We start from the raw sequence: 26,799 nt of genomic DNA, 5'->3' as shown, positions 1-26,799 counted from the left end.
CCCGTCTTTGTCTTGTCTTCCTTCTGGGCGAGACGACTTCCTGCAGACTCTTTCAGTTCAGCGGTTACTGCAGAAAGCTGCTTGCTCTAAATATAGAAATAGATAATTAAAGGTTATTGTGGCTTTTTTAACATCGGCTTAATCGTTCTAATGTCTCTACAGGTAGCGAGGAAGTGGGACACACATTAGGGTGTTTTCCTTTGTTATATATTATAACACATAACCCGTCTCAGTGAGATTGGGAGAAGCATATGTTTGAGTGCTTGGATCCGAATCAGAATGGGTTTGGAATTTGCTTTATTTGGTGCATACAAATAGTGTGAGTGTGGGAAACTTCTGAAGCAATGGGAGTCAGGACTCAGAGAGACACGAGGAGAGCTGGAGCTTTGATGGCAAACACTGACGGTTTATTTGGAGCTTCGGCCGGAGAATTCACGAGACATGTCACGGGTCACGAGTTGACCACACGGCTAAGATGCCACAATCAATTCTGAAGAGCCCTCCTGTAGCTCCAGGGTTTAACTAGTTCTGAGAGAATAATCAACATTCTTCAATAGAGAGACTAAACAGCTGAGGACATTGAATCACTTTTGTTGTCGCTTATGGCTCGAGGTCATCTCCACCCCGAGAAGGATGTGTCCCACAACAATAACTATCTGATCCAAAGTTGCCCGGTCACAAACTGGTAACATCAACAACTTTCTAGGGCAGCCCCTCCTTACGGGAGATAGCGGCTGGTCATCTGCGTCAGAGGGCGAAAGGTATGGAAGTATGGAAATGATTCTCTGACAGTGTGGAGAAGAAGTGTGCAACATGTCAGGATTTACAATTGTAATACATTTAGATCTAGTAATGCATCATGCTATGATTGCCTTATTAATGAGGGAGGTTTTGGACTGGTGCATTCGAGTATTTAGAAAAATGCTATTTAAATGCAATGTGTTATTATGGTTGCTATTCATAATAATACGTAAATATATTTAAAAAGAAAGGTATTTATTTTCAACACATTTTTTTTTTTAATTCAAAAGTTTTTCTTGTATTTAAAACATATATATTTGCTCTTATTTTTGCAGTTGTATTCCTCTTCCTCTGACGTATACTGTCTGCACCAAAACACTAAAGCTATTTGAATCCCAATCACAAATGCATAAAGCAGTTATTTATATACATTTGTATAAATCATCTGATCCTGATATTTAACAACACTTTTCATAACATGTCATCTTCTTGACTTAGCCTACATTTCCCAGAATGCTTTGAGTTCATACCTGTGCCCTCCTCTCCAGCTGCTGTAAGGTCAGCATCATCTCCTCCTCCTCTTCCTCCTCTTCTTCCTCCTCTCTCTCCTGCAGCCTCTTCTGGAACTGAGCCTCCACACTGAGCCTCGTCAGACGGGCGCTTTCCTCCGCCATGCGACGCTCCTTCCCCTGCAGATCCTGCACTTCCTGCTGCATCGACGCATGCTTCTCCTGCGCCTCCCTTTTCCAGGCAGGGGGGTCCTGGAAGGAGACGTGTTTGGTGGGGGAGATGCTGACCTGCAGAGGTTTGGATGAGTACTCAGATCTTGCAGCAAAACATTGAAACATACATTACATATTTGTTTACTATGTTCAATCTGAATTTACTCTGACACAGCAACATCTATATTGATTCTGACACTTCTACAGCCAACTCACAGGTGTAGCATTGCTTTGATAACAAGATTATTCATACACCGCTTTTAGTTGTGAAGATATACTCATTCAATCGGGGCATGTCATTTTCGAGCCTGACGCCTGAAAAATAGGCCCCGCGTTTAAGAGGTTAAAGGCAGGGTAGGTCATTTTGGAGAAACCAGTCGAGTGCGCTAGAATCTGAAAATACGCAGCCGAAAAAAATCTTCCCCTTCCTTCAGACTTCCTTATAGAGCCCCTCCTCCAACACACAGGAACGCGCACATGACCAATGAGGGCACGAGATAAGTTTGTGCCCAGATGGAAGGCTGACAGGCAGGTAGGCCATCCAGTTACTTCAGATGATTGGTCGTGCTTTTTACAGCGCCACGGCTTCCACAGATGACATTTTTGTATGGATTTTTTGTCAAAGCATTTAATGTATTCATTGCTATCGGGATGTTAAGAGCATTCATGGAATATAACAAAAAGTGTTTCTGAAGTGAGTTACCTACCCCACCTTTAAGTACAGTACTTGATTAAATGTTACTTGACCTGGTGTTTATTAGAGGAGGGGATGCTGACCTGGGGTTTATTGATAGGTAGGTAGATAGGTAGATAGGTAGATAGGTAGATAGATAGGTAGATAGGTAGATAGATAGGTAGATAGATAGATAGATAGGTAGATAGATAGATAGGTAGGTAGATAGATAGATAGGTAGATAGATAGGTAGATAGGTAGATAGATAGATAGGTAGGTAGATAGATAGATAGATAGGTAGATAGATAGATAGGTAGATAGATAGGTAGATAGGTAGATAGATAGATAGGTAGGTAGATAGATAGGTAGATAGATAGATAGGTAGGTAGATAGGTAGATAGGTAGATAGGTAGGTAGATAGATAGATAGATAGATAGATAGATAAGTACTTTATTGATCCGAATTTGAGAAATGATTTGCATTGAAAACAAGGCAATGTAAATAAGAGAAATTAAGACACAAGACAAACAGGCCAAGGGGATGCTGACCTGGGGTCTATTGGAGGAGGGTCTCTGGAGGCTTCCATCACTGACTCTGACTCTGCTCCCCTGCAGGAAGGAGGTGAGAGGAGGTCTGGAACTGACGGTTCGGGGGAGGGGGATGTCGATGCGGACCGGCTGAGAGGAGGGAGTGGGGGTCTGGTTCTGGGGGAACTGGTTCTGGGGGAAAGGGTTCCTCCAGACGCCGGCACTGCTGCTGCTGCTGCTGCTGCTGCGGACCCCCTGCTGTCTCTCTGAGAGCAGGTCAGTGGAAACACAGGACCTCAGAGGGAAGGAGGGGAGGTTTCTCAGAGCCGTCTGCCTCCCGTCCAGCAGGGGGTGCTGTCGGTCGCTGTCCCTGTCCACACACAGGTTCTCCTGGGACAGAGCCTGGCGCTACAGGAGGGGATAGACAGGGAAATACAGCAGAACATAAGATAAGACCCGAAGGAAATTGTTGTGCCAGAGTTACAAGAATACAATAAACGCAGCAGCACAATAATAATACAACTGTACACTAACAGTGCAGTCAATTCAATAACTACAGGAAACATAGATGGTCACATAATTAATGTACATATTAACAGTATTTAGTAGTGCAAAAAAACTAGTGGTAGTTACGTAATTGCACGTTATTTATCAAACATTAATAATAATATTGCACATATACAGTGGTGGTGGTGGTGGTGTGCAATGTCTCAGTTCCCTTTACTGAAGGGTGAAGAGTTTGATGGCCACTGGGAGGAAAGACCTCCTGTGTCTCCGTGGTGGTCATCATGTCATACATTCAATTATTGAGGTAAATTACTCTTAGAGCGATGTAACTTTCTGTGACAAGCATTATTGCACAAGTTTACCCCAATATTACTGGATTTGTAGACTCTCTATTAGATAATGATCCTCACCATGCAGGTCCTGCTGCTCTCTGCAGGTTTCAGAGACACGGTGAAGGTTTGCAGAACGGAGTCAGACCTCTGCTTCTCCTGAGAGGACTTAGGGGTCGGGAGGGTCAAATACTCCCTGTGATACGCCTGAGAAAACACGTATTTAATGACGTCAGATAATGCATTCATCTTTATTTGGCTCACACTCTTATTTATATTGATTTTTTTTTAAAAATGAAAGAAAAGGAAGACTAGGAAATCACTCTAAATTCACTTTTTAATATTACCACAGTCATTTTAGCATGTTTTCTGGTCAATTTAAACATTACAAAGTCAAATATTGAGCACATTGTGTTTGAATTTTACGGAAAAAGTCTGATAAATCTAGAGAAATCTCACATCAGGAGCACAGAGGTTCACACTGGAGACAGCAGCCATGTTGTTTCCTCTCACAACAGCTTCATCTTCAGGGGAAACATCTGAAGAAACAAAGACAAAATTAGAAATACACTTGTGTGGTGGGTAAAACACAAGTCAATGATGTCATGTTTAAATATGTTAATGAGGCTAATGCTAGCTGTTGGTGAACTTCTAGAGAAATCTGCAGACACAAACAGACAAAGTTAGTGAAATAAACATATTTTTGTACATGTTATAGGAGATAAATGTATTTCTGTCTCACCGGTCATGTTTGGGTTGGATCGGAACAGCTGTCTGTTTTTCTGCATCAGCTGTTCTCTGCGCCTCCGGTTTCCTCCCTGCAGCAGCAGAGTCTCTCCGCTGGGTTTAGTCTGGCTTTGATCGTCTTCGCGAGCAAGCAAAGGTTTTAATTTAAAGACTCATGACCAGCAGGAATATAAAAACTCTTCATAGTGTTTGGTTACTCACCTGTGTTCAGCAGAGCCTCGAGGCCGTGGAGCCTCGCTGCAGACTTCTCCACCTGTAGCGCCACCACGGGGCCGGTGTGCATCATGATCGCTGCTGCCCTGCAACAAATACGATTATTTTACATTATATTATATTTCAGGCCATTCCCCCAACATGGTGAATATGCAGATTATTGTGTATATTTTGCACATTTTAAAGGTCACCTATTATGCAAAATCCACTTTTTCATGTCTCTTCTACATCAACACGTGTCCCCTCTTCTTCATGTCTTTTCTACATCAACACGTGTCCCCTCTTCTCCATGTCTCTTCTACATCAACACGTGTCCCCTCTTCTTCATGTCTCTTCTACATCAACATGTGTCCCCTCTTCTTCATGTCTCTTCTACATCAACATGTGTCCCCTCTTCTTCATGTCTCTTCTACATCAACACGTGTCCCCTCTTCTCCATGTCTCTTCTACATCAACACGTGTCCCCTCTTCTTCATGTCTCTTCTACATCAACATGTGTCCCCTCTTCTTCATGTCTCTTCTACATCAACATGTGTCCCCTCTTCTTCATGTCTCTTCTACATCAACATGTGTCCCCTCTTCTTCATGTCTCTTCTACATCAACATGTGTCCCCTCTTCTTCATGTCTCTTCTACATCAACATGTGTCCCCTCTTCTTCATGTCTCTTCTACATCAACACGTGTCCACTCTTCTCCATGTCTCTTCTACATCAACACGTGTCCCCTCTTCTTCACGTCTCTTCTACATCAACACGTGTCCCCTCTTCTTCATGTCTCTTCTACATCAACATGTGTCCCCTCTTCTTCATGTCTCTTCTACATCAACATGTGTCCCCTCTTCTTCATGTCTCTTCTACATCAACATGTGTCCCCTCTTCTTCATGTCTCTTCTACATCAACATGTGTCCCCTCTTCTTCATGTCTCTTCCACATCAACATGTGTCCCCTCTTCTTCATGTCTCTTCTACATCAACATGTGTCCCCTCTTCTTCATGTCTCTTCTACATCAACATGTGTCCCCTCTTCTTCATGTCTCTTCTACATCAACATGTGTCCCCTCTTCTTCATGTCTCTTCTACATCAACATGTGTCCCCACTTCTTCATGTCTCTTCTACATCAACATGTGTCCCCTCTTCTTCATGTCTCTTCTACATCAACATGTGTCCCCTCTTCTTCATGTCTCTTCTACATCAACATGTGTCCCCTCTTCTTCATGTCTCTTCTACATCAACATGTGTCCCCTCTTCTTCATGTCTCTTCTACATCAACATGTGTCCCCTCTTCTTCATGTCTCTCTACATCAACATGTGTCCCCTCTTCTTCATGTCTCTTCTACATCAACATGTGTCCCCTCTTCTTCATGTCTCTCTACATCAACATGTGTCCCCTCTTCTTCATGTCTCTTCTACATCAACATGTGTCCCCTCTGTGGAAAGAGACTCTGAAAGTTTCAGGAACAAAGATTCTCTCTCTTTTTGATCCATTTCTATAAAAACCTGTCTGAAAATGAGCTGATCAGATTTTGGCCACTTTATGATGTCATAACGATGTTGTGGCTTGTGTAACCATTAGCCAATCACCAACCAAGGTAACCCCCCCCCCCCCCCCCACCTTATCACCTGAATCTCCTCCTAGAGCACCATTGAGTTCTTTGTAACCTTATATATCTCTCAGAGGGGCTCCTTATTTTCATCTAAAGTAACAGACAGAGAATCAGCACTTTGGAAACAGGGCTGAAACAGAGGGGATTATGGGTAATGCTGCAAAGATCTGTTTGGTGTTTGGACTCAAAAGCTGCAAGACTTATCACTCAAAGAAAAGTCATAAAAGTGATTAAGATATATCTTCTGGAGGAGTGAATATTTTCACAAATAAATGTTGTGATATTTAAGATTTAAAACTTTAACCAGGCATTTTTTTAAATAAAAGGCATTACCTTTCCTGACTGAGTCCAACCAGACTGTGGCCATCAACACTGATCAGCTGATCCCCCGCTGTCAACCTGCCGTTCTGCACAAATCAAAGTTAATCCAATTATTTTGTTGTCTTTAAATAAATACATAGACTGTACTTATACTACGAGTCATTCACACCTTATTCATTCAGAGCAGTACCACTTGCTCTAGGGAAGCTAACATTCACACTCTCACACTCACACATTCACATCAGGAGCAACTCCGGGTTCAGTATCTCGCCCAAGGATACATCCACATGTTGACTGCACGGGCTGGGACCGAACCAATAACCTTCTGGTTGAATGACGACCGCACTCCCTCACAGCCACAGTTGCACACTCACATTTGTAATCATTCTGCAGACTCCACATCTCAAGGCAAAATGTACCCACAAAATAACCATCTTTAAATGAATTACTTTATATTTGTGAAGAAAGCTTTCTCCCATGCCTCCATGCCTCTACAGTGAACGAATAACCCACTTTCATCATAAAGTCTGGATGAAAGAAGTTTAAAATGGTGCAGTTTCTGATAAAAGTCCTGTGTGAGTGCAGCAGAGAGCATGGAGTGTAACGCAGCGTCAACACGGCGGCGTGCGTTGAAGCTTGCCGGCGGGCGTGTCTGAAACTCGACCAACAACCAATCACATGAATCTCCCGCCCCGGACACACAAGCACGCAGTTTGATTGGTTAGAGCTTGTACTGGCATATGATTCGATTGGCTGACGCTTCCGTCGAAGCTTCAAAAGTTGAACATTGCTCAACTTTTGAAGCGAGCAACGCGAAGCGACGGAACCACAATGCAGTTCGGCAAAGCGTGACGTCACCCCATTCAAAGTAAATGGGCAAAAGCGGTGAAGCTTCAACACACGCCGCCGTGCATGAGTTTGTAATTGATTTCAAATCATTTTGCTGTTGTTAAAACTTCAGTTCAATAGGACTTTCATAACATTTTGGATACTCCGTTCACAGTGGAGGCATGAGAGAAAAACACAACGATTAAACTGAATCAGAAATGCATTATATCTCACCATTTCAGCCGGTCCTCCCTTCACAATAGATTTGATATAAATCCCGAGGTTTGCCCTGCCCGCTCCCTGGAGCCGAATAAAAGAGAAGTCATTCATTAGCAGATAGTTTTGGTGTTTTCAAAGAGGTGTGCCCTCTCCTGCAGTGTGTTGTTCGTGCATGTAAATTGTCAGCAAAGGCTAAAACCCCTGTGTGTCTCTCCTGAAGCACAGGGAGGACTCTTTAAAGTAGAGACACTACATACTGATATACACCTGAACATCAGCAGGAGAGGACTCTTTAAAGTAGAGACACTACATACTGATATACACCTGAACATCAGCAGGAGAGGACTCTTTAAAGTAGAGACACTACATACTGATATACACCTGAACATCAGCAGGAGAGGACTCTTTAAAGTAGAGACACTACATACTGATATACACCTGAACATCAGCAGGAGAGGACTCTTTAAAGTAGAGACACTACATACTGATATACACCTGAACATCAGCAGGAGAGGACTCTTTAAAGTAGAGACACGACATACTGATATACACCTGAACATCAGCAGGAGAGGACTCTTTAAAGTAGAGACACTACATACTGATATACACCTGAACATCAGCAGGAGAGGACTCTTTAAAGTAGAGGCACTACATACTGATATACACCTGAACATCAGCAGGAGAGGACTCTTTAAAGTAGAGACACTACATACTGATATACACCTGAACATCAGCAGGAGAGGACTCTTTAAAGTAGAGGTACATACTGATATACACCTGAACATCAGCAGGAGAGGACTCTTTAAAGTAGAGACACTACATACTGATATACACCTGAACATCAGCAGGAGAGGACTCTTTAAAGTAGAGACACTACATACTGATATACACCTGAACATCAGCAGGAGAGGACTCTTTAAAGTAGAGACACTACATACTGATATACACCTGAACATCAGCAGGAGAGGACTCTTTAAAGTAGAGACACTACATACTGATATACACCTGAACATCAGCAGGAGAGGACTCTTTAAAGTAGAGACACTACATACTGATATACACCTGAACATCAGTAGGAGAGGACTCTTTAAAGTAGAGACACTACATACTGATATACACCTGAACATCAGCAGGAGAGGACTCTTTAAAGTAGAGACACTACATACTGATATACACCTGAACATCAGCAGGAGAGGACTCTTTAAAGTAGAGGCACTACATACTGATATACACCTGAACATCAGCAGGAGAGGACTCTTTAAAGTAGAGACACTACATACTGATATACACCTGAACATCAGCAGGAGAGGACTCTTTAAAGTAGAGACACTACATACTGATATACACCTGGAATTATGTCCTCTAATATTTCAGAGTTTGATGCGGTCACCTTAGCAGCCACGATGCTGACCCCCATCCCGCTGTTGAGAGGTTTCTTCAGAGTGATCGTCTCCACCTCCGGCTCTCTGTGGACGGCCTGGTGAATTATAAATAAATAAATAAACTACAACATGCAACTCCTGCAGAAAATACGTGAGGATGATAAGAGCTGAAGTTTCAAAGCTTCTTTGACAACTTTTAAGTGCAAATACGTTGCTTTACATTCCTAAAATGTTACATCAATTAAATAAAGAAGGGAAGAATTTGAAGGTGAACTGTTTTACGTCACGAAGCTAAGAGTTAAAATCTGTTGCTCTAAAAACTGGAAGCTGAGCTGTAACACATCAAAATGGAGGTTTAAATTATATATCCTTAAACAGCGTAAACTTTAGGCATTCGTATAGTTCCTGTAGATCAGCGGTTCCCAACCTGTGGGCCAGGGCCCCTAATGGTCCGCGAAGGCATTGCAAGTGGGCCGCCAAATAATTTGCAAAACATTATGATTTGTGTGGAAACATTTTCATTATTCAGATTTTTTTGTATTTGAACCTCCTTTCCTTTCTCTTTCTTGATCCTCCTTAGCAACGGTCATTACAGTCTTTGACAGCGGTCTGTTCTACTGGATTAACAACGTGTCACATGTTCTGAATTGACCAATCAGAATCGAGTATTCAACTAAACCGTGTAATACAAATGTCCGTTTGTTTCTGATGGCCAGCTCCTTTTCTAATTAACATAAAAAGTACTCTGAGAACTTTATTTAGCCTTCGTATTGTTTATGGTTGAATGTGGGCCGCAAATATTCTTTAGATTCTTAAGTGGGCCCTGAGTTGAAAAAGGTCGGGAACCGCTGCTGTAAATGAAAGTGTATTGAGTGCTCCATAAGTGTTTTATATACATGTTATTATATTTGAACATCATGTGTTGTATGTTACCATGTATATGCTCTCTGCAGAGGAATCTGTTTCACTGAAGAACACGGTCCAGTCTCCTCTGGAGTTCGGCTGAGACGTTAAACAACACAGACCTGGAGGAGAAGCAAACATTTAGCTTTTTTGTTTTCTTTAATATTGTATTCATTTTATTTTTGCGTAGTACAGTTAAGTTTATACATTTCAACGCCTCTTTCCGGACATTTAAAAGCCCACGGTAAATACCTTTATACATGGAGAGATAGTGGTAATAAATAATAAGTCAAATAGGCAAAGTTAATGATACAAAATATACAATAATAATGATATTATTAATAATTATAATAATACGAATATTTGTAAACAAAGTAATAATCATAATAATACCAGATATTAGGTTAATATTCTTAGTTAAATATAAACAAAAATACAATTAATTATAATATAAGATATGAAGTAAAAAGACTTGGATACATAATAAGAATAATTTATATTATAAATATAATTATAATAATAATATATTCTATTTTAAGATTAAAAAAGAAAGAGATTAAAATTAAAATAAATAAAAAGGAAATACAATTTATATTAACACATTTTAAGTAAAAATGCCTTAAATAAAAATAAGTGTTTAACAGTATTTTCATATTTAATATATATGACAGACTATGAGAATCCCAGACCTTTCCTGCAGATGGGCTCCAGGAAGTCCCTCAGCCCAGCAGGGGTCCCTGTGATGGAGGAGCAGCTGTACCCCCCCTCAGGCAGCAGGAAGGGCAGCTGCAGGTCCAGACTCTCCTGCAGAAACACCTCCCGACCCTCGCTCAGGATCAGCTGATCCGCTGTGGACCCAGACAGCAACACCACGGCTTCCACCACCTCCTGAAGACACACAGTATTTTGGGATAAAGGTTGTTCAGATGAATCACTCTGAGGCAGGGCGGGGGAATACTGAGGACATTCCTGCTGACTGAGAGTGATGACTGTAGAGCAGCGGTTCCCAACCTGTGGGCCAGGGCCCCTAGTGGTCCGCGAAGGCATTGCAAGTGGCCCGCCAAATAATTTGCAAAACATTTTGATTTGTGTGGAAACATTTCATTATTAAGATTTTTTTTTTTTTAACCTCCTTTCCTTTCTCTTTCTCGATCTTCCTTAGCAACGGTCACAGTCCTTGACAGCGGTCTGTTCTACTGGAGTATAGTCACATGTTCTGAATGGACCAATCAGAATTGAGTATATTCAACTAAACCGTGTAATACAAATGTCTGTTTTTACTGATGGCCAGCTCCTTTTCTAATTAACATAAAAAGTACTCAGAGAACTTTATTTAGCCTGGCTCCATATTGATTATGGTTGAATGTGGGGCGCGAATTTGTGGGGCCCTGAGTTGAAAAAGGTTGGGAACCGCTGCTTTAGAGAAATACATGAAAGGTGGACTAATATTGAGCTGCATAGGTACTAAAGTAGATGTTTCAATAGTGGTCAGTGGTGGAGAAAGGACTTATAGGTCTGTCGGCATTAGACTATTTTATTTTATGCTACTTTAAATTCCTATTTTTTTCTACTTTGACTCCACTACATTTATTTAACACCTTTAGCTACTTTGCAGATATAGGTTAATGATAAACAATTGTATACAACACTTCTCAGTTCTGAGAAAAAAGTCAGAATTCTTAGAAAAAAACAATACTTTTTTTTCTGAATTTTTTTTCTTCATAAAAATATATCTTTTTAAAAACATTTATTTCCGGGATTTTGTTTCCTGATTAATTCATTTATTGTGTTTTCTTTCTGAGACTATTTATTCAGAAAATAAAGTCAGAATTCAGAACAAACAATATCATATTTTTTTTATGAAAATGAGAGAACTCATAAAAACATGCATATTTAAACATGTCAGGAAACTCGTAATATACAAATTATATTCTTAAAGGTCCCATGTCATGCTTTTCCGGTTATCACCCGTCCCCTTGTGTGTTATGTAGCTTTTTCTGCATGTAAACGGTCTGCAGAGTCACAAACACTCAAAGTACACCCTGTAGCGAGTAAAACTCTAACACAGAAAAGACCTGTCTCTGCTGCCCCAGAACGCCTCGTTGGAAATATTTATTTTTCCATTTTTTTCTTTCTGGTCATAGTGACGTAACGCTGCGGAGCTCCGCACACAAACACCCACTCAGCCTTATCTTTTCTCGGACACACACACACTCGGAACTCAGGCTGTGAGTGTGTGTGTGTGTGTGTGCTCAGGCTGAGCTCCGCGGTGTCTCGCTGTCTCGCAAACCCCACGCGGTAACCAGGAAACGACACTAGTAATCCAGCTCACACTGTCCGCTCCTCGAGCCTCAAAGGGCTGAGCAGCGAGCCCCGCAACGTCCCGCCAACACGGCACCCAGACCCCACGCAGCATTCTCATCTGTTTGTCATTACTGGCGTCATTTCCTGGTTGCTATCAAACGCCATTTTAACACATAATCACTGATGTCCAGCTGTAACGGTGGTTGACTCAGCAGAACAGAGTGGGCGAGCTGACCAATCAGAGCACAGTGGGCTCACAGGGAGGGGGGGGGGGAGGAGCTCAACAAGGCGTTTAGGACAGAGCGTGAATACACATACTATACAGAGATGCTGTATGAGAAACCAATGTGAGTTTGGAAAATTGAACAATGTAAATCTATTCTAGTAGACCTCAACAATGGAATTATGATGAGTAGAAATGGGACCTTTAATGTCAGTAATGAGGTGGATAGGTTTCATTGTGATATCATGTTTTACCCTATTCACCTGTAGTGTCTCACCTTAAGCCTCGATGAGTACTTTTATTTTTATGACAAGCTATTCATAAAGATCTCACCCATCTTTTTGAAAGGATATGTCCCCATCATCATACTGTAGTTTCAAACATGGAAAGTGGCCTGAGTGCAGTGTAGCTACAGGTGTGAAGCTTGATATCTATGGTGTTCCAGGACTCACGGGGGGGATGTGGGGCTCGTTGTTGGCGTACAGGTATCCTGACAGTAAGGTGTGCAGCTGCAGAGAGTTGAGTCTGAAGCAGCTGTTCGCCACCGCCTTCACTTCCTGCAGGCTGTACTTGTTCATGGTCAGGAGCGTGGTTGCCTGGAAACAGACGACAAAGCTATTTACATTGCTAGTACCGACTGAAGTGTGTGCTGAGATACTACATAGCTACAACATCAGAAATATGTCACCTTACAAACAGAGAAGCTTTATGCAGAGTTCACATTCGAATTGTACAGCACCTGTTTGGTTTGCATCTATATTAATTGTGTTCAAAAATGAGTCTCCACTAATCCTAGCAGGGGTTTTTCCAGAAAAATATAGTATGAGAGCAATACTTTGGCGCTGATATTGTAGGCTACATAAGATATATAAATTCTTACGAGACCATGGCGCCCGTATACAAGATGGCGCCGCGAACGTAAAACAAAACAGATGTCAGAGCTCTGTGAAAACAAAGCTCTCTATGCCGCCTGACGCTCTATTTGACACCATTTTCATATTTTTGGAGTACTTACACAATTTTCGACAAACAGAAATATTGTTTTCTGGCATCACTTGAAAAATCTGCATTTTGGTATGAGAGCGCAGCGCACCTGTTCCCCGGTTCAGACAAAACCCTGATTAATATTATATTATTAGCACATACATTTAATTGCAGTGTTTGCTAAATTGAATGTTTTAGATATTACTCCAGAGCGTTGTAAAGTCCAAAATTGAACTTTTTAAATGTGTATCTAACCAAATATTCTGCTGCAATTCTTATGTGTTGCTGTTTAGCCTGAAAGACTACTGCGCTCATACAAAGGAAAGCATGCACCTGTATTAAATAACAGCAACAAATTATTTGAATATAAGAACAATAACTCAAAATATAGAGCTGCAACTTGTAGTCGATCCACAGAAACAAATGTCTCCAACTGTTTTTAAGTGGACTCATTGTAAAAGTAATTGTTCCTTTAGAAATGTCTTTACAGTTTCCAACCTCTCTAATCTGGAGGTTTGCTGCGTTTTATATCATATCAAGTGAATATCTTTGGACATCTTGGTCTCTGAGAAACTGGGATGGATATTTCTCAACATTTTCGTTAGTGGCAGCCCTTAAAAAATCTATAATTTTCTGATTTTAACATTTAATTAGAAAACCTCAATATACGTTTTATATGTAAAAAAACAAACCACAATACAGCCCTGGTAGTAAGTGGTACAAATAACCTTTATTCTGAGGTTTTAAGGTAGAAAAATATCATAAGAAGCCTAATAAAGAACTAAATCCTGAATTAAAAAAAATCTTAAATAATTTTTTTTTACAAAAATGAATTAAAATCCTAATAAAACCTAAATAATAAAAAAAAAGAATAATCATACATTAAAAACAAATCTCAATAAACTGTCAGATAAGACCATGCATTTTCCAGTTGCATATTGGGGTAAGAAGACCTTGCTTAAATACTAAATCAATCCCAGTCCAATCTTTTTTATATACATATTCAGACGTGTGGTCTGAGGGTCTGACCTGGAGGATGTGTCCCAGGTGGCAGTCAGCAGCCAGCTCCAGGCCCTGCCTCTCCGCCCAGCCCTCGATGGCGCTCAGCCTCTGACGCAGAGCGGCCCCCCAGTAGTGAGAGCGCAGGCCGGGGGCCCCGGGCTCTGGGACCATCAGCTGGTTAAAGAGCCAGCAGCTGATGAAGTGGAAGAGCTGTGAGAAGAGCTGGATGGTGAGGGCGGGGTTAACCCTGCAGCGCCGCAGCAGAGACATGCCGTTCATCAGGGTGTTCAGAACCAGCTCTGAAACATAAAACAAACGTTATTCAAACAGGCGCAGCAGAGACCTGCTGTTCATCAGGGTGTTCAGAACCAGCTCTGAAACACACTGGAAAAAATGCTGCTCCAAAAACAAGTTAAACAATATTGAAAACAAGCTGTTTTCACTTGAAATAAGTAAACACATCTGCCAATAGAACAAGTGAAAATCTGCTTGGTAAGATGTCTTGAAATAAGAAGGGATATTTAGATAAATCAGATCTTGTAATTAGCTGGGAGAACTACTTTTGAACTATATTTGACCAGAATCAGGGAATGTTGTGTTACGATATAAGCCGCAAATGCTCAAAGGTTTTCTGTTTTCTGTTATGTAAGTTGGTGATTTTCGAATAAATATGTAAAACAAATTGTGTTTCATCTGAGATACAACTCAAAATAGGATTTTTGGACTCAACAAGATGATGCATTGTCTAAAAACAAGACCCTATATCTCACTGCAGTGTTACCTCTGAAGTTATTATGTCTTATATCAGGTGTAGAGACATATTCTGACTAGATATTAGACAAATACACTTTCGAGTTTTTATAGTGCATTAAAAAAATCTTTAAACAGGACACAGTGCCGCAGCAGAGACATGCAGGTCTGACTATGTATGGATAATGAAGCAGTACCTATCCCAGCAGGCAGAGCTCCGTGCTGCTCCGGATCGATCAGAAACGTCGGCAGGTGTTTCTTTAACTCGCTCTGCAGACACTGCAGCAGGCCGCTACAGAGACACGCACAGAGAAACCTTTTGTTAGATCAACACAATAATTGTTGACTCTGTGGAGCTTTAGACAAACTGAGTATAAATCCCTGTTAAAGTAACAAAGTGTTGAGTTTCTTAAAGTGTTATACTCAATTGTTTTTGGTATTCCAGATTGATGGTTGGGGTTTCAGTGAGGAAGCTTGAATTGAAACAGTGTATTGTTTTTATGGCTCAAGACTTGTTGTGTCTTGAATAGGTAGATCTCTGGCTGATTAGGAGCACATGTGTGATTTGATTTGCCCTTTTGATAACCTGTATTTGGTACAGTGACTCTATAATAATAATAAAGCTTTATTTATATAGCACTTTTCATAAAACACAAGCAGCTCAAAGTGCTTACACCACAAGTTAAAAACACACAACAGGAAATTCCCCTCAGATTATTTGTTAAGAACTTTAAAAGGTACACGCAGCAAAATATAACATTTGATCAGGTTAATAGACACAAGGAGGTAACATGTATGATGATACAAATAAAATAAATAATGGTTTCTCTGACAGACAAGACAATTGAGTCGATGCAACAATATAAAAATATAAAACCCCATAAAACAAAGTGAACATATAGGTAGGCTACAACAGAAAAAAAGATTAAGACCTATAAAATAAATTAAACAATATGAAGGTAGGTACATAATAAAGACTAAAAGAACATTTAAGTGGGGGGTTGCTAATAAAAAGCTAATCTAAAAAGATGTGTTTAAAAATACTCTAATACGCCTTGCTGTCTGTACAACACAGTCTGTGGTCAGTACTGCTGTCTTGGTGTCAGTACTGGTGACTCTAATGGTGTATATGCTGCTATGGTTACCTGTATGCTGTGTGCACCAGGTGGGACAGGTTGAGCTGGCTCTGCTCTGTGATTGGTCCGAGGTCTTTGTCGTGTTTCAGGAAGTTCAGTAGCTCAGAGGTGTTGGCCATCCAGAAGGAGAGAGCGCTGGCGATCCCCTGCTGCGCCTGCAACAGTGATACAACACAGCTGTTACACTTTCTTGACATTGAATACGTTTTGTAGGTGCAGGTCACTACTTTGGAGGCATGTGAGGAACATGCAAAGAATTGGGGGTAACACAGAGTCAGGATCAAGTATGATAATTGTTGGGAACATACTGGATGTCCTCTTCCAATATCAGAGTCACATGATAACAAAGGTATCCCAACTGCAGCTGTGTACATGACAGGATGTATGATTACCTAGAAGAGCATCAGGACTGTTTTAGGCATAAGATAGCTATGTGATTAACATGATGATTCAGCCTCTATGGCACATGTGTCAAACTCGAGGCCCGGGGGCCAAATCAGGCCCTTGGTGGATTTAATTTCGGCCCGCAGGATAATCTCTAATTACTATTAGATCTGGCCCGCCGGTATATTGCACGCACACCTTCACTCCATCCTGAGGGTTTCCTCAGCTCAGAGCCTGAGCCCAAACATTGATGACCTTGAACCCAAGATGAGATGCCAAGTATCTGGCTTGAACTAGCATCACAGAGCAGCACACTGAGTTTACATGGATGTTTCCTTCTGCACTTTCTTTCTTGAGACAACAGGGCATGTTTGGTTTGTTCTTTGAGGGAAATCGTTTTGTTGAAGCTGTTGTTGGCCTGTGGGAAAATTAATCATAAGAAATTACTAGGCAATAATTTAAGCTTTGTTAGTTCCAGGTTTAATATGTGCAATAAGATCACTTCAATACGTTTTGCAATAAACATTGAACCATTGAACCTCGACTACCCATTTTTTTATTTTGGCCCACTGTGTATTTGAGTTTGACACCCCTGCTCTATGGAGATAGACATATGACAAGCATGCTCATTTCTGACGTGGAGCTAATCTGAACTAAACATTGAATACTGCTTTCTATTCTTCCATCTTGTGACTGTGTAACTCCCTCTCTTGGATATCAGCATGTGAAGGACACTGTTCAGGAACTAGTTGATGCTCTGTATGTGATGACTACTTCCATTCTGGAGAGGATCACAAATACATGGATCCTGAGGTTGAAGCTCAAGCCGGCGACGAGTGATATTTTTCTAACAAGAATCATGTGAAATATTCCTCTAAATCCACTTTTTTTGGCGCTTTGTTTGCTTACGAATGTAAATGTAATAGGGTGAGGAGGGGTTTTCTTGCCTGTATGACCCTCCCCGTCATGGCGGCCATCTTGTTGGTGATCTCCGTGGCTCGCTGTGTCTTCAGAGCGGATCGAGCGGCGGCATACAGGATGAACGCCGGCGAGAGATGGAAGTGAACCGTGGAGCTGTTGGTGTAGTTTATCACCGCAGACAGGAAGCCGTGCTCCGCTGGAATATATAAAAACACCAGCGTTATGAGAGAAGGTAGAATAACTATAATATATTATTAATAAAAGGTTCTTCATATACTCACAGGATTCACTGAATGTAACTCCAATCGGTAATCCAGGATCATCCGACAAGTGTGGATTGTCTTTGTGCTTTCCTCCTGTAGTTAAATAAATATATATATTATTTATTTAGGATTTCTTGATATTTTTGTTAATGCAATTTCCTTTTTATTTGGGATTTTTGTTTTTTATTAGGAGTTTAATAAAGAATTGTGTTTTTGATTTAAGGTTTAATTTTTTAGGATTTCTCTTTTATGGACTTTTATTTTTTATCAGGGTTTTTAATTAGATTTCTAAAAGTTTTTTTTAATTTATTTAGCATTCACTTTTTTATGTTTTTTTCATTAGGACTTGTATTTTTTATTAGGGTTTTCCTCAGTGTTTTATTATCCATCCATCTTCTCCCGCTTATCCGTGGTCGGGTCGCGGGGGTAGCAGTTCCAGCAGAGAGCCCCAAACTTTCTTTTCCCTGGCGACATCAACCAGCTCTGACTGGGGGATCCCAAGGCGCTCCCAGGCCAGCGAAGAGATATAATCCCTCCACCTGGTCCTAGGTCTACCACTTGGTCTCTTCCTAGCTGGACGTGCCTGGAACACCTCCCTAGGGAGGCGCCCAGGTGGCATCCTAACTAGGTGCCCGAACCACCTCAACTGGCTCCTTTCGACGCGAAGGAGGAGCGGCTCAACTCCGAGTCCCTCCCTGATGACCGAACTTCTCACCTTATCCCTAAGGGAGACACCAGCCACCCTGCGGAGAAAACCCATCTCGGCCGCTTGTATCCGCGATCTCGTTCTTTCGGTCATGACCCATCCTTCATGACCATAGGTGAGGGTAGGAACGAAAATGGCCCGGTAGACAGAGAGCTTTGCCTTCTGGCTCAGCTCCCTTTTCGTCACAACGGTGCGGTAAAGCGACTGCAGTACTGCTCCCGCTGCTCCGATTCTCCGGCCCATCTCACGCTCCATTGTTCCCTCACTCGAGAACAAGACCCCGAGATACTTGAACTCATTCACTTGGGGTAAGGACTCATTCCCTACTTGGAGTGGACAGTCCATCGGTTTCCTGCTGAGAACCATGGCCTCAGATTTGGAGGTGCTAATCCTCATCCCAGCCGCTTCACACTCGGTTGCGAACCGATCCAGTGAGTGCTGAAGGTCGCAGACCGATGAAGCCATTAGAACCACATCATCTGCAAAAAGCAGTGGTGCAATCCTTAGTCCACCGAACTGCAGACCCCCTCCCCCATGACTACGCCTCGAAATCCGATCCATGTATATTACAAACAGGATTGGTGACAAAGCGCAGCCCTGGTGGAGGTCAACCCTCACCGGAAATGGGTCCGTCTTACTGCCGAGGACCCGGACACAGCTCTCGCTTTGGGAGTACAGAGATTGGTTGGCCCTGAGTAGAGACCCCCTCACCCCATACTCCCGCAGCACCTCCCACAGTAACTCCCTGGGAACTCGGTCATACGCCTTCTCCAAGTCTACAAAACACATGTAGACCGGATAAGCGTACTCCCAGGCCCCCTCCAGGATCCTTGCGAGAGTAAAAAGCTGATCCGCTGTTCCACGACCAGGACGGAATCCGCATTGTTCCTCCTCAATCTGAGGTTCGACAATCGGCCTGACCCTCCTTTCGAGTACCTTAGAGTAAACTTTCCCGGGGAGGCTGAGTAGTGTGATGCCTCTGTAATTGGCACACACCTTCTGATCCCCCTTTTTAAAAAGGGGAACCACCACCCCGGTCTGCCACTCCTTCGGTACTGTTTCCGACTTCCACGCAATGTTGATGAGACGTGTCAACCATGACAGTCCCTCAACACCCAGAGCCTTCAGCATTTCCGGGCGGATCTCATCCACCCCCAGGGCTTTGCCACTGTGGAGTTGTTTGACGACCTCAGTGACCTCCCCCCGGGAGATTGGTGTTGATCCCCCGTCATACTCCAGCTCTGCCTCTAACATAGAGGGCGGAGTTGTCGGGTTCAGGAGTTCCTCAAAGTGTTCCTTCCAACGCCCTAACACTCCATCAGTTGAGGTCAACAACGTCCCATCCTTACTGTACACAGCTTGGATGGTTCCCTGCTTCCCCCTCCTGAGGTGTCGGACAGTTTTCCAGAACAACTTTGGTGCCGCCCGAAAGTCCTTCTCCATGTCTTCTCCGAACTTCTCCCACACCCGCTGCTTTGCCTCGGCCACGGATGAGGCTGCTGCCCTTCGGGCCTGTCGGTACCTTTCAACTGCCTCGGGAGTCCCCCGGGATAACAAATCCCTGAAGGCCTCCTTCTTCAGTCGGACGGCTTCCCTGACCACCGGTGTCCACCAGGAGGTTCGAGGGTTACCGCCCCTTGAGGCACCTAGGACCTTGAGACCACAGCTCCCCGCCGCGGCTTCAGCAATAGAGGCTTTGAACACCGACCACTCTGGTTCAATGTCCCCAACCTCCACAGGAATGCCCGAAAAGATCCGCCGGAGGTGTGAGTTGAAGGCCTCCTGAACTTGGGCCTCCTCCAGACGTTCCCAGTTCACCCGAACTACACGTTTGGGCTTACCAGGTCTATCCAGAGGCTTCCCCCGCCACTCGACCCAACTCACCACCAGATGGTGATCAGTTGACAACTCCGCCCCTCTCTTTACCCGAGTGTCCAAAACATACGGCCTCAGGTCCGATGATACGATAACGAAATCGATCATGGACCTTCTGCCTAGGGTGCTCTAGTACCACGTACACTTATGAGCATCCTTATGTTCGAACATGGTGTTTGTTATGGCCAATCAATGACTAGCACAGAAGTCCAGTAAAAAAACACCACTCCGGTTCAGATCAGGGGGGCCGTTCCTCCCAATCACGCCCCTCCAAGTGTCTCCATCATTGCCCACATGTGCGTTGAAGTCTCCCAGCAAGATTAAAGAGTCCCCTTCAGGAGCCCCATACAGGACTATTTCCAGGGTCTCCAAGAAAGCCGTATACTCTGAAATGCTGTTGGGTGCATAAGCACACACAACAGTCAGAGTATTCCCCCCCATAACCCGCAGGCGTAGGGAGGCGACCCTCTCGTCCACTGGGGTAAACTCCAACAACGAAGCACCTAGGGTCTGACAGGAGAGAGTTCTCCCTCCACCTTGTTGTTGAAAAAGCTCCTTATATCCGTTAGCTTGGCTAGCTAGCACCAGATGCTAACCACAACGATCTCCGGTAGATACCCACCGGTGCGCGATCTCTCTCTCTCGCTCGCTTGCGCACGCACACAAAATGGCTTGTGCTTGAATGAAACAGACCCAGAAGTAAGCTACTTGTACTCACGAGGCCTATTATGTGCAGAATCCCTCTCGCTTTCAGGTGGTTTTGATTGAGTGTCCACACGTGGACGTTTAAGGACTAAAAAACGATCCATTTGTCACTTTGCTGTTAGCAAATCATTTGGGGCTCCAGCTAACAGGAAGTCACTCAAGTGTCACAAAGTAATTTAGCCTATAGGTAGGTCAAACATCGAATGGGTGCTGGCCATTGGCCTAATCATATCACCTGTGTTGGCTTTATGTTTTTGGTCAAACATTTATTTGTTTCACATTTGCATTGATGTAATCAATAATTTTTCTGATTTAATTTAATAAAAATAATAATAATTTTCGGAAAAAAAGAAAAAAAACCACATATTTCTTGGGGGTGCTTAGGGGGTGCTTTGGCAATCCTGGGGGGTGCTTCAGCACGTCATTGACGAGGGGTCGGCAACAAGCGGACCGCGGTCCAGACCCAGACGCCGACCTATACGGACCCGGACCTATAATCAATACATTAATAGGGGATTTCAATTTTAACGCGGCGATTCTATTTTAACCGCTGCCGACAGGGGGCGAAAGAGACGAGCGAGCGATACAGGGAGAGAAACACAGAAGAAGAGACGATCAGAGCGGCAGAGAGAAGCGGAGTGGTTTTTGGAAAGTGAGTGAAGAGAATAATTAGCGATACAGGGAGAGAAGCAGAGAGGAGAGTGAACAGGCGTGTTAGCGGCAGACAGGGAGAGACAAATAATTACACATGGCGCTCTCCAATAAGTGGACAGTGAGAACAGAGCTTTTAACCCTGAGTGGACGGACTCATACATGTTCATCCTGCCCACTGGGAGCACAGAGCCAGTGTGTCTCATTTGTTCAGAGACCATGGTGCTCATTAAAAGTGCCAAAACGCCACTATGAGACAAAACACAAAGTGTTTGACCAAACATTCCCTCTCAAGTCAGAACTGAGGTCGCAAAAAATAAATATCGTTCCAGGGCAGGCTAACCGAGGCTAAGGAATGAGCACCTGCATGTGTGTATGAGAATGGCCCTGACACAATTTCAGCCCAGATTTCAAGCTCAATTCTCGCACTGAATAAAATAAAATGAGTGAGGGACTGCAATATAAGAGGGAAAGAAAGAGAAAGTTTAAAACTGTTCAATTGTTATGATGTGTAAAGACTGATATTGTTCTATAATCGTCTGAAACTGTTAAGTCATGATGTGAAACGGTTAACAAAGAAAAAGAGAAACTCAAGCTGCTGCTACACTTTATTTTATTTATCTAAAATTAAGCACTTTTAAGATGCACACATTTTCAAAAGCTATTTTATTTATTTTCTCCTATTTTATTTTTAAATGCAGCCCGAGAGGAACATTACACATACATATCCACAGTATTTTATTATCTGTATAGTTCAATGCTAATTGACAATAAATATGGGTGTTTATGAATTATACTTTCTTTATTTGATTGGCAGTCAGTTGTTGATTACATGCAGACGTTGAAAAAGCTACAGGCTACTTCAATATATATCACACTAATTCATAAAGCAACTTAGACATTTTGATGTTCCAGACCTTTGCATGGGGAGATTTTCTCTGGACCTCGTTGAATTTTAGTTGAATACCCCTGATAGACGGTTCGGCCACACAAGGCCGACATGGAAACGCATAAAACGATAACGATAACGGGTCCCTAGGTGGGTAGATCTGCGAACGAAACGCTCTGGGGGGGGAAACGGCTCCGTGTTTACGCCTATAGGATCATGTCCTGATAATGATGAAGCAATAGCCCCACCTCTCCTGCTCAGAGATCAGCTCCTGGACTGTCAGAAGAGGGGGAGGAAGAGAGAGGCTCCGTTTTTTATTCTTATATTATTATATAGAGTCGTTATCAATTTGTTTTAAAGCTCAATAAATAACAAAGAAGACCTCTGACCGGCACTTTTCTAATTTTGTCCGGAAGATTTAAACTTTAACAGACAACATGTTGAAAAAAAAATCTAACTGAAACTCTGCCGCACGGTCTCCTCGTCCGTTGGAAGAGGCGGAGAGGTGGGTGTTTTTCATCTGCTGGTGGACGACTGGAGAGCGCTTGCCTCGGGGAGGGAGAAAAAGAGCCAGAGCGTCCACAGCGGAGAATAAGCAGAAGGGCAACCATGGCAACCATGCGCGGTAAGTCTGATTTCGGTCCGTTTGCGTTATCGTCCTCGTGTGGCTTCAGCCTCAGTGCCAGATCGTACTTCGCAGCATGTGTAGTAACAGAGTTATAAAGGTTGGTGTACAATCCTGGTTAAATTGGAGAATTACGCCATCTGGTGTTATAAACGTGTGCCTGCATTACTGTAGCTTTGTTACGGCAATGGATTGTGTGAGATTGGAGATTATCATAGCACGTGAGGATCTCTTGAGAGGTGCTATTGTATTATGTCGGTGGACAAAATGTATGTTTTTATTTTATTAGGACAATAACGATCTGTTGTGTTTGTTTAGTTTAATTGTAGTCGTTTAATGCTCATAGCAACATGTTTTTTGTGTGATTGGCTATTTGTTTTATATGATTTATTAATGTGATCATCAATAGCTAATCTGAGCTAATAAGCTAACGTGATTGTGGTGCTATTTCTCCAGAACGCACGTGTCCTTTTTATGTTGTCCATTGAAACGCCTGTATTTGAGTTTTGTACACCAGTTTGTTTATGTTTAATGTGTCACATTGCTTATGAAAATACTACCACTATACGATCATTGATGTTTTGTTGTTGATTATTGGACAGTCATAGCGGTGAGGATCTCTTGAGAAACGCAGCTCACGTGTCCTTTTTATGTTGTCCATTGAAACGCAGGAAATAAACGGAAGTAATCACCAGCTCTGAGTGATCTGTTGCCGAGGGGACACTACACCGGGGTTACACATGCAGTTATTTTCAGCATTACCTCCATGATTGCTCTCCCGGTTTCGACCTGGCTTGTCCCTGACCAGCCTGCCTGGTCTGTTTCCTGACCCTGCCTGTAACCGGACTATTCTGCCTTGCCTGCTCCTGGAACCCTCGCCTTACCCCGACCAGCCCTTTGCCTACTGTCTGCCGGTTTGTCTTATGCCAGATCTTTTCAGTTGAAATATTTTATAATAAAGCTGGTTACCGACTTTCCCTGGTCTCCCGTGTTTTGCATTTTGGTTCTCAGCTCGTTCGTGACAGGATTAGATTTTATTTATTAGGTTTGTAGATTTTTCTTACCGAGGCCACCGCTCTTTTTTGTCTCGTAGTCAGAAACATAAATGCTGTTGTTGTTCATCAGATTCTCCGTGGACCTGGATATTTGTTTAAAAGGGAAATATGTTAATCTGGACATTACGCAGAAATATGATGGTGAAAAATCAGTAGTATTTTACCTCTTCTCCGTTTCTTTATTTCTGTTCTTGTCTTTCTTCTTGTCTTTCCTGGACATCGTCCTCTTGAAGCTCTGCATCACACCTCCTTTCTCCTTCTCCTGACTCTTCTCCTTTATCTTTCATAAAAAAGGACATATAAGTGAGATTGTGTGGTGAAAAGTGTTTAAACTGCAGATTTAATGAACGTCTTTGAGCTGTACCTCCAAACTTTTCTGGTCTTTTTTGAGCACGAAGCATCCCTCTCTGTTGTCTCTGTTCCAGTTCAGCTGAACGACCAACGGACTGTCATCCACTTCCAGTTTACGCTCTTAAAACACAAAAACACACAGAAAGTACTCTTAAATAAACAACAGCTGCAAACATTTATCAATGAGTGTCATCAACTTCATTAATCACCAACTAAACTGCCATCTTAAAATGCAGTTTGAGTGGAATGTTGACCTTTGTTGGCATGGATCTCGAACAGAGAATAGCTCATCGTCAGCATCTTCATGTCAGGTCTGAATTTCTCCGACAGCGTGTCGATGACTTCCAGAGTTTTCCAGCTGCTGCTGACCCGCAGACACTTAGTCGCTACGTTTCCTGAGACTCCGTCCTCCAGGTAGAAACGCATCACGCCATGAAACTCCAAATTCTGAAAGAACACAGAACGAATGGGCGCATGCATCAAGTTATTTGGATCAGGGGTTCTGTAAAACACTACAAATCGTCTCTGTACGTTTTCCTAGCGCTCCAACTGGGGCTAGGGGCGGGACATCTCTAAGCTGTTGATCACAACAGAGCTGGCCAGCTAACCAATCAGAGCAGACTGGGCTCTGGTTTCAGACAGAGGGTGAAAAGAGGTGCTGCAGCACAGGCAGTATGAGAAAAATAAAGAGCTTTTTGAACATTAAAACATGGAGACATGTAGAGACACTACATACTGATATACACCTGAACATCAGCAGGAGAGGACTCTTTAAAGTAGAGACGCTACATAGGCCTACTGATATACACCTGAACATCAGCAGGAGAGGACTCTTTAAAGTAGAGACACTGATATACACCTGAACATCAGCAGGAGAGGACTCTTTAAAGTAGAGATGCTACATACTGATATACACCTGAACATCAGCAGGAGAGGACTCTTTAAAGTAGAGACGCTACATACTGATATACACCTGAACATCAGCAGGAGAGGACTCTTTAAAGTAGAGACGCTACATACTGATATACACCTGAACATCAGCAGAAGAGGACTCTTTAAAGTAGAGACACTACATACTGATATACACCTGAACATCAGCAGGAGAGGACTCTTTAAAGCAGAGACGCTACATACTGATATACACCTGAACATCAGCAGGAGAAGACGCTTTAAAGTAGAGACACTACATACTGATATACACCTGAACATCAGCAGGAGAGGACTCTTTAAACTAGAGACGCTACATACTGATATACACCTGAACATCAGCAGGAGAGGACTCTTTAAAGTAGAGACGCTACATACTGATATACACCTGAACACCAGCAGGAGAGGACTCTTTAAAGTAGAGACACTACATACTGATATACACCTGAACATCAGCAGGAGAGGACTCTTTAAAGTAGAGACGCTACATACTGATATACACCTGAACCTCAGCAGGAGAGGACTCTTTAAAGTAGAGGCGCTACATACTGATATACACCTGAACATCAGCAGGAGAGGACTCTTTAAAGTAGAGACGCTACATACTGATATACACCTGAACATCAGCAGGAGAGGACTCTTTAAAGTAGAGACACTATATACTGATATACACCTGAACATCAGCAGGAGAGGACTCTTTAAAGTAGAGACGCTACATACTGATATACACCTGAACATCAGCAGGAGAGGACTCTTTAAAGTAGAGACGCTACATACTGATATACACCTGAACATCAGCAGGAGAGGACTCTTTAAAGTAGAGACGCTACATACTGATATACACCTGAACATCAGCAGGAGAAGACTCTTTAAAGTAGAGACACTACATACTGATATACCGGAACATCAGCAGGAGAGGACTCTTTAAAGTAGAGACACTACATACTGATATACCGGAACATCAGCAGAAGCGAACTCTTTAAAGTAGAGACACTACATACTGATATACACCTGAACATCAGCAGGAGAGGACTCTTTAAAGTAGAGACACTACATACTGATATACACCTGAACATCAGCAGGAGAGGACTCTTTAAAGTAGAGACACTACATATTGATATACACCTGAACATCAGCAGGAGAGGACTCTTTAAAGTAGATACACTACATACTGATATACACCTGAACATCAGCAGGAGAGGACTCTTTAAATTAGACACACTACGTATTGATATACACCTGAACCTCAGCAGGAGAGGACTCTTTAAAGTAGAGACACTACATACTGATATGCACCTGAACATCAGCAGGAGAGGACTCTTTAAAGTAGAG

At 42.6% G+C, this 26,799-nt stretch overlaps 1 protein-coding gene across 1 annotated transcript in view; it reads right to left on the bottom strand.

The window, feature by feature from the left end:
* Window positions 1-26,799, bottom strand: part of LOC117553278 (afadin-like) — a 33,528-nt gene that overhangs the window by 947 nt on the left and 5,782 nt on the right. The window contains exons 2-23 of the mRNA XM_034227154.1: window positions 24,795-24,987; window positions 24,554-24,660; window positions 24,354-24,469; window positions 24,199-24,272; window positions 17,702-17,776; window positions 17,447-17,616; window positions 16,125-16,270; window positions 15,177-15,271; window positions 14,257-14,528; window positions 12,696-12,839; window positions 10,406-10,604; window positions 9,747-9,838; window positions 8,822-8,908; window positions 7,447-7,512; window positions 6,397-6,470; window positions 4,448-4,545; window positions 4,242-4,364; window positions 3,959-4,038; window positions 3,581-3,706; window positions 2,685-3,071; window positions 1,272-1,538; window positions 2-86 (exon numbers count right to left, since the gene is read on the bottom strand). Coding sequence (XP_034083045.1) covers window positions 2-86; window positions 1,272-1,538; window positions 2,685-3,071; window positions 3,581-3,706; window positions 3,959-4,038; window positions 4,242-4,364; window positions 4,448-4,545; window positions 6,397-6,470; window positions 7,447-7,512; window positions 8,822-8,908; window positions 9,747-9,838; window positions 10,406-10,604; window positions 12,696-12,839; window positions 14,257-14,528; window positions 15,177-15,271; window positions 16,125-16,270; window positions 17,447-17,616; window positions 17,702-17,776; window positions 24,199-24,272; window positions 24,354-24,469; window positions 24,554-24,660; window positions 24,795-24,987 — 3,076 coding nt within the window. The remainder of the gene's footprint in view (window position 1; window positions 87-1,271; window positions 1,539-2,684; window positions 3,072-3,580; window positions 3,707-3,958; window positions 4,039-4,241; window positions 4,365-4,447; window positions 4,546-6,396; window positions 6,471-7,446; window positions 7,513-8,821; window positions 8,909-9,746; window positions 9,839-10,405; window positions 10,605-12,695; window positions 12,840-14,256; window positions 14,529-15,176; window positions 15,272-16,124; window positions 16,271-17,446; window positions 17,617-17,701; window positions 17,777-24,198; window positions 24,273-24,353; window positions 24,470-24,553; window positions 24,661-24,794; window positions 24,988-26,799) is intronic.

Source organism: Gymnodraco acuticeps, unplaced genomic scaffold (genome assembly GCF_902827175.1).
Source record: "Gymnodraco acuticeps unplaced genomic scaffold, fGymAcu1.1, whole genome shotgun sequence".
NCBI classification, from domain to species: domain Eukaryota; kingdom Metazoa; phylum Chordata; class Actinopteri; order Perciformes; family Bathydraconidae; genus Gymnodraco; species Gymnodraco acuticeps.
This window is presented reverse-complemented; position numbering and strand designations above follow the sequence as displayed.